At 34.2% G+C, this 15,353-nt stretch overlaps 1 protein-coding gene across 2 annotated transcripts; it reads left to right on the forward strand.

The window, feature by feature from the left end:
• The first annotated feature begins 77 nt into the window (after nucleotides 1-77).
• On the forward strand, nucleotides 78-14,645 carry LOC110825894 (peptidyl-prolyl cis-trans isomerase CYP59-like). 2 transcript variants are annotated; one of them, XM_088221103.1, is made up of 14 exons: nucleotides 78-566; nucleotides 1,598-1,709; nucleotides 3,343-3,447; nucleotides 3,686-3,803; nucleotides 4,113-4,163; nucleotides 5,284-5,375; nucleotides 5,491-5,590; nucleotides 6,751-6,873; nucleotides 6,966-7,043; nucleotides 8,808-8,854; nucleotides 8,943-8,998; nucleotides 10,495-10,535; nucleotides 11,728-11,833; nucleotides 13,449-14,645. In XM_088221103.1, exons 2-14 carry the CDS (start codon nucleotides 1,612-1,614, stop codon nucleotides 14,321-14,323), a joined length of 1,890 nt encoding a protein of 629 aa, XP_088077229.1. In that variant the 5' UTR covers nucleotides 78-566; nucleotides 1,598-1,611; the 3' UTR covers nucleotides 14,324-14,645. The 2 variants fall into 2 exon arrangements, with proteins under 2 accessions (XP_088077229.1, XP_088077230.1); XM_088221104.1 differs by lacking the exon at nucleotides 1,598-1,709 and having other exon boundaries at nucleotides 79-566.
• Nucleotides 14,646-15,353: the final 708 nt, after the last annotated feature.

Raw genomic sequence — 15,353 nt, forward strand, 5'->3', positions numbered from 1 at the left:
ATAACGTAATTAAAAAATTATTATAACTAAAACATATAATTAATTACTATATAATTAATTAATTAGAGACTTCATTTTGTTAGGAGGACTTTCCCCCCTCAAAACTCAAAACAAGCTCCGTTGTTGAGTATGCACGAGAGAGAGGATGGAAGCACGCCCATAACTGCTTTGGATGCAGACTGCCAGAGATGACTGAGACATCTCTATAAAAAGGAGTCTGGGGGGGCAGGAGAGACGGAAGTAGAGACTGAAATCACAGGAGAGAGTTCTTTGGGAACCAAATTTTAGGGGGAGAGATTTGAAGCAAAGCAAAGGAGGGTAATTACTAATTCGGCAAGGAGTAGGCTCGGAGGGAGAGAGAGTCGAGATTTCAGAGCGGAGACACAGAGGATTTCTGAAGAAGGCTTTTGAGAATGGGAAGGATCATTTGGGGATAAAACCGAGAGGTATTGAGAGTGGGAAAAAAAAAAAAAAGAAGTTATCGAGAAATTGAGATAGGATTGAGCTCCAGAGCTGGAAGTTTGATACACGTTGTCTTCATATTGAAGCCAGGCTCCATCTGATAGGTGAGAATATGTAAAATCGAACATGTAGTCAGCTCACTGGTTTAGATTAGGGTTTCGCTTACGTTTCTAGTTAAAGCTGGAAATATGTTGAATATGTTTGTGAATGGATAGAAGTACTGTCATGTTTGCCAACGACTAGATTTACTTATAAATGCCTTTCAAGTGTTCGAAGAAATGTTAACAAGATCCAAATATGATGAAGACAGTAGGATGATCTCAGTTAGCGGAGCGTTTTTCAACTTCCTTTCCTTGTGGTCATTTTAGTGGCGTATAAATGCTGTGTTAAAAGGGAGTAATAAATTTTGGTCCTGATTTGTTGGGCGAATACATGATACTTGATAGAGAGGGTTTGTTGGATTTGCTTCTTTTTTTTGTTGCTTTTAAGGAAATACGGTTTTAAGCTATATTGTTGAAGTTCTCAAGGGCTTTAAACTCTAATAAGTTGTAAGTGTGTGGTGAAATTAGAGGTTTAAGTTGAAATTTTAATAAAATGACCAAAGAAGAATTTGTCAAAGAAAAACTAAATATACTTATTTAATTAAAAAGACAATTGGTTACTTATTTTAATTAAAATGTTCTCTAAATTTATTATTTTGCTTTATTAGGGGTATTTTGATTTGATAAAAGGAGTTTAGTTTTTCATTTAAATCTGTAAACATAGAAAGTTAGTTCAGATAATTTTTATGTTCTGACTTTTCATTTCACCAAAATTAACTTTTGACAACCTTTGACCAAGAAAATAACCAATCCAAGCCCTTTAGACTCTTGATGTTCCCTTTATGCTGATTGCCAGATTATACACTCATGCTTTCTTGCTTGGAAAGATTGTGCCCATCTGAGCTTCTAAGACTGGTTCATGAGACTATCTGTCTGTCTTTCTTTTTAAGAAATTTTTAAACTGGAATTGGGTGTTTGTAAAAAGAAGTTGAGGGAATTTTTTTGAAATACAAATTGAGAGGATTCAGTCTTGATTTTGTGTTCAAATTTATTGAATTTTCACTAGATTTACTCTTTTAATTGGAATCCTACAGAAAAAGGAGAGAAGATGTCAGTCCTGATTGTAACAAGCTTGGGAGACATAGTTGTTGATTTGTTTACAGACAAGTGCCCCTTAACGTCAAAGAACTTCTTGAAGCTCTGCAAGTATGTATCCATTTTTAATGTTATTTTATATGTAGAAACAACCAATAATCATTTTGTTTAGCTGCTTAGAGAAAGAAGGAAAGGAAGGAGAGAATTTAGCTCTGTCTGGTGCATGCATCTGTTATCCATAGAAGTTCATGTTTATGCACAAGTACAGAAAAATAGTAGAGGTGTTCATTATACAGTCTGGACCGAACGAATAGACTAAACTAGATCAAAACAATATTTCGCTTGGCCTCTGATTCATGGTCTGTAAAACCAAAAAAAATCAGCCTGAAGATTGAAAATTAATCCGTTAGTGACAATTACTCTATAAATTTAATACGGAATATTATCCATAGAATTTGGCTGCTTAGACATAGTTGTTATCGACCTCAGTTTTTGTTAGGGGGTTGAGGACTAATTACTGTATAAAAATGTTTGAACTTGATACTCTATGGGAATAAAGATTTGTTGCTTCCTAAAATTGAAAAAAGGAGTTTTTGACAAGTTGTTCATTGAAGTTGGTTACAAGTTGTTGCTCAGGTATATAGTTTCTATTCATGGTGCATGATAACCGGCTGCAACAAGTGACAATTGTTACTCAATTGCTGTTCGAAGTACTGGTTTGCTGAACTTGCCATCTCCTTGCAAGTGATTTGTGGAGCTCATTAATCTTGTTGCAAGCAGTTTGTAGAATTTATCAAGAGCCAATTTTTTGTTTAGTTTAAGTTTTTTATTCGCTTTAGATTATGTTAGAGAATAAGTGTATTTATTATGTTGCCTATTGGAGCATAATTTTCATGTAGTCTTTTCCCATATGGTTAGGTTCCCATATTGTTGGGGATCAATTGATTGATGGCTGGGTCTGTAAGAGATGAGATATGGGCCTGGAAGGGCATTAGTAGCAGGAAGAAACATGTGGGTCTCATCCCCTTGTTATTTTTTGGGTCGTATTGGAAGAGAGAAATAAGAGAGCTTTTGAGGGGGTAGATGAAGATTTTGATAGGATTAGGAATATATAGTTCCAGACTCAAGATTTTTTGGTTTTAGATCATCCTCTACATTCAATGGAGGATTTTGGGGACCCTATTGATATTTTAGTTGATATGTAAATAATTTGTACACCAGTTGACACTCCCTTGCTACTTGTGAATCAATGGTACATAATATAATTTTTATTTTAAAAAAATATATGATTAGGTTCTCTCTAGTTTTTCTTTTATTTACTATTCCTTCGGTCTAATAACAAAGTCAACAGGACAATTATATTTAAATTCATCCTTCTAGCAGAAATACATTTGTCTCCTTTAATTAGTTCTTCTTTTATTTATTATTCCTTCGGTATAATAGCAAGATCGATAGGACAATTATATTTAAATTCATCCTTCTAGGGCAAGTACATTTTTGTCTCCTCTAATGAGGAACTGAGTTTGAAAAAACATCAATTTCTTTGATTTCTTCTATTTATTTGAAATTGATGGAATGTCATCTGTAACATTCACTGGTATTCATATTGATTATGATTTTGTTCAAGCAGATAAAAAAACTTGACAAAACTGATCCACTTAAGAATATGCGAGTTTCAATGGTTGATTTGTTGAATTTGAAGTTGCCAATTAGTTCATATTGTGATTTTTGTTCTGCTGTGCAGGATTAAGTATTATAATGGATGTCTGTTCCACACAGTGCAAAAGGACTTCACGGCACAGACTGGCGACCCAACTGGAACAGGAACCTCTGGTGATTCTGTTTATAAGTAAGAATACACCGTTAACTAAAGTATTTTACTTGATATCTCAAACCTATGCTGTAATATTGTAAACAATTTTCTGTTGGCGATGGTGGTTGCTGACATTTCTTGCAAGAAATTTTCTCACTTCAAGTATCAGTGTTTTCTGCATGCAGTTGTTAATTTTATGTAGTAAAAGCTGAGAAAATTGGTTAAGTTTTGAAATAGCATCACGTACTTACAGGATGACTTGTTCTTTTTCCAGGTTTTTATATGGTGAGCAGGCTCGTTTTTTCAGTGATGAAATTCATCTTGACTTAAAACATTCAAAGACTGGCACTGTTGCCATGGCCAGTGCTGGAGAGAATCTGAATGCTTCTCAGGTATTAGATTCTTTTGTTCTTGTATGAGGAGCCTTATCCTATCTCTTTGTTTACTTTCTTCTGCCCTTCTTCATAATGTGTATTTTTTGAATGAAAAAGGAACATTATTTTATTTGCTTAATTATATTACAGTTTTTTTTAGTCCATGCATCATTGAAGAGAAGTTCCAAAGTTTTCCATGCTCATTCCATATTAAGAAAAGTACTGCTGCATAAAGTCATGAGTCATTCTCAGCCATTGAATAAACATGGTCATTTTATGGTCATTTTATTTCTATGCCACTTACCTACTCAAGGAACTTTCTTTCAGTTCTATTTCACATTGCGAGATGACCTAGACTATCTGGATGGGAAACACACTGTGAGTCTTCTCAACCACCTGTGTTCTTTGTTATTATCTAATGAGACTTCATTTCATGGGACGTTATACATTTAGGATGTTTCTTTTATTCTCATGTTCTATGCAGGGTAATACTGCTCATGTTTAGTTTTCTCTCTTTTTCATGGTTCTGAATATTTAAGAAGCCTTTTACTTTTCTTTTTAAGGTGGTGTGTGGCTTAGCCTAAAAATTAAGAGTTGTGAGATACGGAATTTACAAAGTCTCTAGTAGCATATAAGCTGTATGGATTTTTTTTACAAGTAAGTTGTGAACTGTTTGGATAATACGAGCTTAATAAAGAATATTGGTCTAAAGGCATTTTATGTATATCTGGTTCATACCAGTTTATGTTAAAGAGTTTATAAATTTTTTAACATAAAAGTTTTAAAGAGTTTATAATCTTTTTAAAATAAAAGTTAATAATTGCCATATCTTTAAACCATTGTCGTAAAACTTAAGCTTTTTGTTAATTGTCAAACACATTATCAAATTGTTAAGCTGTTAGAGACCTTATAGGGTCTCTCTTGCCAAAATTTAAGCTAAGGCAAGCATGATCCAAAACATTTTTTTGGGGTGAACAATGACCTCTGCTTGCTCTATGAGCTATTTGTTTAAGATACAAGCATAAGTGAAAATGTTGACGCATGGATTAGAAGGAATTTCTGGTCCTTTTGTGGTTTATAATTACAACATTTGGTTGCCATAGTCTTAATTATGAGGTCTAACCCTGAAGAAAAGAGGCTTCTGTCATTACTTTTGGATGGCAATCTGATATACCTGATAGTGACTCTCTTGCCTTATGAGGCTTGATGGAGGCTGTTGAAGGTTTGTCTCTAGGTAGATTGTTTGGTTAATTGGTAAGTGATTGTTTAGTTCTCAAATTTTACGACTTTATTGCCTATCTTTAACTGCATTGCATTTCTGATTCATTTCAAATGATTATGTGGCGTCATCCTATAAGAAGTATTATGTTACAAAGCACTTATAAACAATCAAATTTTAGAAAAGATCTGCTTGTAATTTGTGATGCAAGTTCTTTTCTTTTTCTTTTTCTTTTTTATGAATAAAACATTAGAATGAAAAATTTACTTGTTATTTCAGGTTTTTGGAGAGGTTGCAGAAGGGTTTGAAACTTTAAGTAGGATAAATGAAGCTTATGTGGATGAGAAGAACAGACCATATAAAAATATCCGGTTTGTTTTTTCTGTGTGTGTGTATTGATCATGCAGATTTGTTGACTACTAGTTTTACGTTTTCTCTTGTTATTCTTCTTTATCTTATTTATATATTATATTCATCCTTCAACAGAATTAAACATACATATATATTAGATGATCCTTTTGATGATCCTCCCCAGTTGGTTGAGTTGATACCTGAAGCTTCTCCAGAAGGAAAACCAAAAGACGAGGTAATAAATAAATGCAGAATGTACTTGTTTATTTATAAAAAGGTTTGAAATAAATAGGAGAGTAATGCTGAAGATCACATGAAATTATTGGTTCCAAATTGTCTCCATAACTTGTTGCATCCTTGAGAGAAAGCTGGATAATCTCCTAAATATTTCTTTGATTTTCAGAATGTACTTAGTAGCATGCAGTAAAGATATTTTCTTTGGGAATAATAAGAGGATAGTGTCATGTTCTCAATTTCCTTATGTTTGGGTGCCACCCAATTGGCATGATGATGTAAAAGTTTCTTCAACGAATTAATATATTTAATATCTTCATGATTGGAACACAAATAGAAACTCCTTAGAGGTGGATAATAATGACGATGGTGTAGTCTATGGATGGTAGCATATTATTTATTGTCGTATGTTGCTTACCTTTGCTGACTCTCATTGAGTTTATCACCTAGGTAATTGAACACCTTTCTTGTATAATTGCTCCACCTATACCAACTTGAGACCCCTCATAAGCTACTTTTTTTTTAATGAAATGCTTCATAAGCTACTCCAGACCTCTTTGAGAAGTCTGGAAGATCTTGAATTGGGCTTTCATCAATCTCTTGCTGACATGTAAAGGCTCACAATGTTCATTTTTTCCAAGTAAAAATGAGCTTTCTTTGTTGCAATTGGTAATAAGTGCTGCTAGTGTGCAAACGTTTAATATATCGCTCACAGTACGATGCCGGGTCAGGAGAGTTTCTAAGTTCATGCAAAGTTTCAGTTTTAGTCATTCCTAAATAGCTTTAACTTAATTATCAACTTCAGCACTCCTGGAAGTCCGATACCTTTGGTGCTAGATGTCATAAAATCACACATTTTAAAGTTAATACTGGTGTTTTTGGTGGAGTACTCTTGTTGGAAATGAAAGATCTGCTCATCTTTGGTTTTGCTGAAGTTGGGAACATCATCAAAGCAGACCACAAGAAAGCATCCATTAAATAGTTGAAACACTTAATTCACAATAGGCATAAAGGTGCTTAACATGTTAGAGAGGTCAGATGACATGTTACCAGTAATTAAGGCTATCTTTTGTATTGAACACTGTTTGCTGTTATCAACATGATGATTATGTTTGGCTAACCCTTTTTCGTCATGGTCTACTTACTTGAAATTGTGCCCAGGTTGATGATAATGTGAGGCTTGAGGATGATTGGGTGCCGATGGATGAACAATTAGGTGCAGCAGAGCTTGAGGAAGTTCTCCGTTCAAAGGATGCACATTCTAGTGCAGTTGTGCTTGAGACTGTAAGGATTTCAGACATAAATAATCCACATATTTATTCTTAAACATTGCCTGGCAATTATGAAATGATCTTATTGTTTTACTTCTACTGCAGATTGGGGATATCCCTGATGCTGAGATAAAGCCTCCTGACAATGTACTGTTTGTTTGTAAACTGAATCCTGTCACTGAAGTATGTCCTCGTTTTCTCATTGTGTTAATTTTTCTCCACTTTTTCTGACAATTGAATTAGTTTATTTTCTGTGGGTTGGATTTTGGGGTGGGGGGGGCTTGGTGGCCTTATGTATGCTCTAGGCTATATTTGAGAGTTAGAAGGGGAGGGAAGGAAAAGGAAATTGAGATGAGGCAAAGGAAGGGAAAGTATCATACTTCCCTCCCTTTTGTTTGAATCCTTAAAAAATTGGGAAGAAAGTACATGGAGAAAAAATGATTTTATATTAATGCATATTATACATTATCTAGAAACGAGCCCATGCATTTGAAATACTGAAAACGTGTATGGGTAACGGAGATACAAAAACAATTATATACCCGAAATTGTTAAATGTGTGCTTCATTAGCTAATACCCATGCATTCTACATATATTGTAATATATATGGTGAGCATATATAGTTTATATGCAAATTATATATAATGTATCTAAGTGTAATATAATGCATGTAGTGTGAAATATATACACACACACATGCTATATATACTGTAAGTGTAATATAATATATATATTGTGAAATATATACACACACACTATATGAAGTATACGTAAACTGTATATATACGTAAGTCTTTTTTTAAAAAAAATTTATATAAAGTGTATATACATTGTAGATATACAGTATATTGGAAATGTATTTGCAACACCTATATAAAGTGTGCGTACTGTGTATATGGTAGATATATACGATGTATATATATATGTATAAGCACGGTATACTGTATACATACACAAATAATCTCAATAAAAAATCTAAAGTTGTTCCAAACATAACCTAAAATTTAATAAGAAGCTTCTAATACAATTTTAACATTTAATTGAGATTTTTGTATGTCTCATTAATAGAATTTACAAAAGAATATGTCAAAATCATCGTATTTATTTAAATGTTGGAATCTGCACATATGTAACACTAGCTTTTGGTGTTAATTTATTTGTTAAGATTGGGGGATATTAGTATAGAATAATGTTAAGAATATAATTTCCTCTATAAAAAATAGTATTCTGAAAAGGCTATAATTGGTGATTTACGACCTTCTAGGCCTGAATTATGATTACAGCTGTAGTCATGATTTTATTGGAGGTTGTGATTCAGCAAACTAAATATGGTAATAGAAGAATCCAATACAATAGTCATTGTATTACATCTCTCTTATAGTCCTTTTCAGTCAACCAGACACCACCTGGTAGTGTGAGGGAAAGTAGAAGGATAATCAATTTCTTTCTATTTCTTCCCTTCAAAATATAACTTTCTAACAATGCGAAGGAAAGTGTTATCTCGTTTCTCCCCCTTCCTCCATTCTCCTCAATCCAAACATAACCCTAATGAGGACAAATAGCTTGGGCTTTCTATATTGTAATTGTGGAAATCTTGTTTTTAATATGCAAAATGCCGTGGATGGGCGGAGGTTGATAAAAGACAATGAGAAAATATGATTGTTGTCCTTCATTTGAAATATTATATGTAGTAGAAAAGGATAAGGGAGGAACTAATCTTTCTTATGCACTCACAAGATTCATCTCTGCCAGAAATAAACCAAATGGGAGGGGATCTCTTGTTATATACCCCTGTACTATGCTTACTATCTTGTCTTTCTTACTATTTAGTGATCAAAAAGAGGGAAAGATACCTTTTGCTTTTTTCCTCATTCTAACTGTTTCTTTTTCTTTGCTTTCCATCCTAGTACTGTGTTATAAAAAAACTGTTAATGCTTTTGATGCAGGATGAGGACTTGCATACAATCTTTTCACGATTTGGAACTGTGATATCGTAAGCAATTTCTAGCTTTAAAAAAATTCACCAGTAAAGTTCTATTTGGTGATTGGGGTGGTTTTCTAACTGTTATGAACAATGATAGGGCTGAGATAATCCGTGATTATAAAACTGGAGACAGTTTGTGCTATGCTTTCATTGGTGAGTGTAATCTTTTCTCCGCCATGTGACTGAGCATCTCGTTGCCTGTTATTTATTCCATATCAGTAGAGAACCGTGCTATGCTACTGCAGGTTGTGGGCTAAAAATTAGTCAGAAAAATAAATAAATGGAGAAACAGATTTCAAACATTCGTTGCATACTTGAACTTCTGTTTTGCTGTAAATGATTTATCAAAATCCTTGTGTGGAGTATTTTGTTATCTAAATTAAAATGTAAATGAATTTTTATAGAAACATAGTACAGCTCTTGGGGCTCAGATGACATGATAATACGTAAGTAGCTTTTTTTTTGGCCTGAATGAAGACTGAGTGTGTGTCTCCCTCATGTTTTTCCTTCCTCCCTTGTTCTTTGGAAGAAGGAAGCGAAACAGATATTAACGCATACGTCTGTATTTGTGCCTGGTAATGTGATAGAATGTTAACACATGCCTCTCATATTAGGTCGACACTCTTAACTACATCTTTTCAGGGTCTCTAGTTTTTCAATGTTTTCAAATTTAAGGCTTTTCTTCAGTCATTTTTTAGAGTAAGATACAGAGAAAAATATCACACCCTTACAGCTAAATTAAGTTATTTCATTAGCTTTATTAGAGATTTTCTGATAAATAGTGATTTAATTAACAAATAAAATGTGTGAGAGTCAATTTTCAGCATAGTTTATCAAGTTCAGGTTTTAAAAAAGATGTAATTAAAAGTGCAGGTCCTAATTTGAGTTAATGACAGAGGCCAGAGTATATTCTTTTTTCATTTACCTATGACTGTGTTGAGCAGATACTTTATACTGGAGGATCCCATGCACAATGACGATGGTGGCTTTGAACAAGATCTTTTAACTAAGATGTTAGCCATTAAGATGATTATGGTATTTTGAGAAGTTACCCCTAAAATTATGACTGGATAACACCCAAAAATTACTCTTTCCAAGGGTTAAGGGTTCAAAGTGCAGTTTTAGCTATTTTATGAAGAGTGAAAAAAAAATGACATGGATTTTTTTTGTTTCATGATGACGGATAAATCATGATGCACGGGTGCGTTCTACTTACCTTAAAATTGAGGGTTGATGAGCTACAATGCTTTTGAATTGTTTGGTTAAAGATATATAAATATATTTATATATATATTGAAATAATGTTTGGTTAAAGATAAATTTGTATGTTTTATCACCACAAGCTTTTACTAGATACTGATAATAAGAGTTTACACACTACCTAGCTTATAAACTTGTCATAACCAAACATATCATTAAATATTCTAAGCTCTTGATGAGCTTCTATCCTTCCTTTTGCCAAAAAATAAGAAGAGCCAAACATCCTCAGAATAATTCAGGTAGGGATCTTTTTCCACTGGGTATTTGTATCAAAATATGGCAATCCAGTTGCCAACATTACTTTGTTCCTCTTTTCAGTTTAGCTTGCTGGTTGGTATTTATACTATTTTATGTAACCTTATGTGGTTGTTTGTGTTTTATTGTGCCAGAGTTTGAGAATAAAGAGGCATGTGAACAAGCATACTTCAAGGTACTTGACCTGGAGTCTCTCTTTTCTTGACTATTCGGTGTTGTGATGTAGGAGTAGTGGTAGAACCACAATTATCGTACAATTTAGAAAAATAGAGAGAAAATATGGAGAAGGGAATAGAAGCCTAGATAGATAGAGGGAAATAGAGGATAAAGGTGAAGACTTAGAGGGAGAATAGAAGATATTAGGCATGCATGAAGAGCAAGAGATCCTAACTAAACAAGAAATAATTAACCTATACCATCAGTAAGCCTATAGATACTCGTTTGTAAATATACTACATAAACATTACAATTACATAAATATATCTTATTATTGGAATGCGTCCACCTTAGGATCTTCCTCTTCTGCTTTACTGTGTTTTAAACATGCATGACCCTTTGTTTTTGCTCCATATACCTGGGCTATTAGGAGTTTTGTTTCTCTTGATCTTGCATAGTTACTGACACTCTAATACGACCAACAATAAGATATCTACCATGGGGAACATACTTGAGGGCCTTGAACAAGTATCCACTTTACTACTACTGAAAAGCAGTATTGCTTACAACTCTGATCAAATAAGTAAATAAATTTTAATAAATGATCTCTTTATTGCCGCATAAGATGAAAGCAAATCTGATATGGACGGAGGAAATGGTCAAGTAACCAGTAGACATGCATCTCATCCTTCCACTTTAGTGAAAATTATGCACTGGTCCAGGGCCCATATCTGCATGTCCTCTACACTGGCACCCTGAAGATTTTGGAGTAGCAATAATTTTAAACAAAGCCCAAGCTGGCACTGTGGACCACATAATTTTTTGTTTATTTATACCTTTCTTGTGTCCCTAGATTTATATTTATTATGAAGTGTAATTAGTATGGCATTCTTGATTTCAGCATTTGTTTTTGAAAGTGGATGCTTTGATACTCGCAGTCCTCCTACAGTTTCTTATCTTGGGTTCCGATTCCTTATAAATGATGTCAGTTCTTAGGAATGTGGCTTGCATGGTGCTTAGCATTATTCGGAATTTTTTGAAAATGTTGATCATCTTATAAACAAATAGGCTTATAAAAAATTTCCAGCTCATGTAAACAGCCAAATATGCTCCTTTTGTCTCATTTAATAACAAATAAGCTATTTCATTTGTTTATATTGAGAGTTGGCAGAAAAATTTTCTTCTCTTGGTTGACCTAATTTTTGTGGCAGATGGATAATGCTTTAATTGATGATAGAAGGATACATGTGGATTTCAGTCAAAGTGTTGCAAAACTTTGGTCCCAGTATAGGCGCAAAGATAGCCAAATGGGGAGAGGTATGGTATGCAACCACTTGATATGAGGCACAGTTTGCATTTCTTTTTCTGGTTTATTGCAAGTGGGGAATTTTTTATTTGAAGTAACTCTTGTGTCATGTCATTTTGCTGCATTCGTGATGGTTACTATTAGTTTCATGGTTTTCTTTCCTCTTTCATGTGTTAGGTCTTCTTCCTGCAAATTTTTCTGTTGTTGAATGTTGCCTTTGGTTTATTCTTTGTGTAATAACCAAGTAGGTAGAGGTAATGTACACTACCAGTTTATAAGGCGTTGCCTGAACTTGTTTTTCTAGTTTTTATAGGAATTGAGAAGTTTTTTTTGTGGTACTTGTGTCATGTGATTTTGTACGTTCTTGATAACCTGCTGTTTGTTTCTAGGTTTTCTTTTACCCTTTTATCCATCTGGTTTTCTTCCGGTAAGTTTACCGTTATTGGATTTTGCCTCCGGTTTACTCTATTATGCGTGTGTTTTTATTGTTTTCTCTTAAAAAATGCCATTGTGCTTTCTTCACTAGTTTTGAGAGAGGAGGCACTTTAACCTCCAGCTTCATGCAACTTTGGATGAAAATATGGTTAGCCAATCTTCAGATGTGTTGCAAATTTTGGTTTTTTCTTTTTTCAGCAAAGTGCAAGCTGTGGTTGTCAGGAGTTGACCTTGAATCTTCGTTATGGAGAGGCCATGATATGACTATTAGGAGGACTTAGTCATTTAGTTTGGTTTTTTTTTAGTTTTACTAATGTTTCTGTTTAATAGGCTAGGATTTACAGTAACTATGAGTATGGCCTTTCCCTATGTTACCTTGGTTTTGGTTTTAGGCGGTTTGGGTCTGGCATTATGCCCTGAATTCCTCAGCAAATGGCCAATGACTAATGGCAAATGGCAAAGCATAAAATGATATTAATGGACTAGGTTTACCTTTGAAGATGTGCATGAACTAAATATTGTAAAGGAAGAAAATTAGAATCAACTACTATTTTTAAGTTTGTTCCACGATATGGTTTTATGCAACTAAGAAAATCGCAACTTGAGGGCTTTCCCTCCAATCTAGCTCATTTTAAAGCATTTATGCAAGTCAAAAACTTCTTAAAAGGAAAGGAGGAGCAATAGGTTCAGAGGGATAAGGGTGTTTGAATGTGGAAGTAGCTATCTACCTGGTTCATGAAAACATCTTATAGTTTTAATTTTTGCACACATTTGTGTATAAGAATGTAAGAACATATGGAGTGAAAAATGAGAACAATATTTAGGAGATGAATATATATACATATACATGTATATATATCATGAGTTCGAAAATACTTTTAAGTATTTTCTAGAAAAGTATGACGTCATTTCATAAATGAGAATACTTTCTTGTTTTTCATTTTCAAATTTTATATATTTTACATATAAAAATAGGTATCATGGTATGTCTATGTTGCACTCAGGAAAAAATAAACTTTAATGTAAAAAAAATGTTTTGTTCTTTTGAACATTTTCATTTTAAATTACTATACATTTATCTCAAAAAAAATGGCGAATTTTTTGGGTACTAATGGAGCCTGGTCCTCTTTGCAGTGTTTTATTCTGCAATATGAAGCTAACTTGGGTTTTTCCTTTCTAATTTTCTTTTAGGAGGAGGTTGCTTCAAATGTGGCTCTCTTGATCATATTGCTAAAGACTGTGCTGGCAGTTCTGCTACTAACCAACATCCTAAATACATCCTAAAAGAAGACAACAGACAGCACGGTGGAGATAACTATGAAATGGTGTTTGACGAGGATGCCTCTGGAAGTCCCAAGCGAGAGAAGAGACGTAGGGACCATGATCAAGATGAGAGATTAGAAAAACAAAAAACTAGCAGGCGGGTTCCCCATGACCTGCAAGATGGGGATCGGCAAAAGAAATATTCAACTGATAGGCACAGACAGAAGGATGAACGGAGCTCAGAAGATGGGATGCATCGAGACAGGAGAGCAAGTCAGTCTGGTGGTAACAGAAGAGACATGGACTTTCTAGAAGAGAGCGGGGACGGGAAGAAGCCTATGGAGAGACACAGAGAAAGAGATGAAAACAGGAGAGATGAGCGGGATTATAGAAGACAAACTGGTTATATGGATGGTCATAGAGATGGGAGGGACAACGGAGAGTATAGAAAGCGCAGTGTAGATAACCGTAAAGAACGCGGAGATGGAGGAGATTACAGAAAAAGAGATGTGGATAATGATCATCATGTGGGAAGGGATGATGGTGACCGTAGTAGGAGAGGTGCTGACACTGGTAGCCAAGGGGACAGGAGAGATGACAGAGATTATGGGAAGAGAAACGCTGATGGCAACAGGGAAGAGTTGAGAAATGGAGATAGCTATAGGAAAAGTAGTGCAGTAGATGAACGTTATAAAGGAAGGAAGGAGGAGCGAGAACCTAGACATCATAGTAGAACCAAAGATTATGATAACAAAGGAAGGAGGGAAGAGAGAGAACCGAGACATCGAAGTGACAGAAGGTGATTGGTCCTTTTAAGATGCATGTTATCCTTTTCGGGGGCCATTTTCTCTCCTGCCTAAAAGATGATCATGCCTAAGATTATTACACAGCTGAATTGGGATGTCATGCGGTTATTTTTTCAAAATGTGGATGGGTTCGTATGATGGAATTCTTTTATTACATGCATAATGTCATCTGGCTTCAGATGATTTTGGTAGTGTCCTTATTTTGAGAAAGATTAAAAAGGGTGTAGACTTATGTTGAGAAGAAGATTGAAAGAGATGGAAACTAGATGTGAGTTATTGTAGTTTAGTTATTTATTATAAGTGGGTTTATCATTTATTATATTATTATCGTCATCATATCATCATTAATATTATTATGTTTACTGTATTTTGAACTTCAGATAATTACAGTTTTTATCTTTTCATACTAAAGTTTTGAAAAGCCTAAAAACATTGTCTTTCAATTTTTGTTTCATGGCAAATTATACTCTTACGGTTTCGTTAAATTTCAAAATAAAATTTGTGGATTATTTTGTGATGCACTGTCTTGGGTTTTTATAATTATGGACTGAATACTTTTGTATTTTTTGTCTTTGTAAATTTGTATGATTGAAAGATATAAAGGCGACAAACATGAAGCCTCGTCGGAGGAGACAAACATTATAGATCACAGTACGACGAATAAACGGTGAAGCTATAAACATATATATATATAGATATATATATATATATATATCTCTCAGCTCCCAGCTTCTTTCCCACCATTATACCAACATTCATCTTCCTCACACGATCTGATGCTTCTACCTGGTGTCTTCCTCATTGCTCCATTTTCTTCATGTTTGGTAGCCAGACTTTTCAAGTTCATTCGCATTCGCTAGCTTTCTTCTTTCATCAGTCTTCAGTTCAGGAGTGTAAGCAAGAAGAACAAGTCTTTAATATATGAAAAAGATAAACAGCCAACAACTTTTAGGGTACGGTAATTGATATACTGAAGATAGGAGTTCTGCAGTGTACAAAGTCAGGACCAAATTTGTGAGGTTGAAGG

The sequence above is a fragment of the Carica papaya genome, chromosome 5 (assembly GCF_054855325.1).
Source record: "Carica papaya isolate Zhongbai chromosome 5, ASM5485532v1, whole genome shotgun sequence".
Classification (NCBI taxonomy): domain Eukaryota; kingdom Viridiplantae; phylum Streptophyta; class Magnoliopsida; order Brassicales; family Caricaceae; genus Carica; species Carica papaya.

What these genes read in the sequence shown, in the direction of transcription:
- LOC110825894 (XM_088221103.1), top strand. Translation starts at nt 1,612, where the DNA reads ATGTCAGTCCTGATTGTAACAAGCTTGGGAGACATAGTTGTTGATTTG. An exon ending in ATCTGGATGGGAAACACACT is followed by an intron (nt 4,164 to 5,283) that starts GTGAGTCTTCTC and finishes TTGTTATTTCAG; the next exon opens with GTTTTTGGAGAGGTTGCAGA. An exon ending in AACTGAATCCTGTCACTGAA is followed by an intron (nt 7,044 to 8,807) that starts GTATGTCCTCGT and finishes CTTTTGATGCAG; the next exon opens with GATGAGGACTTGCATACAAT.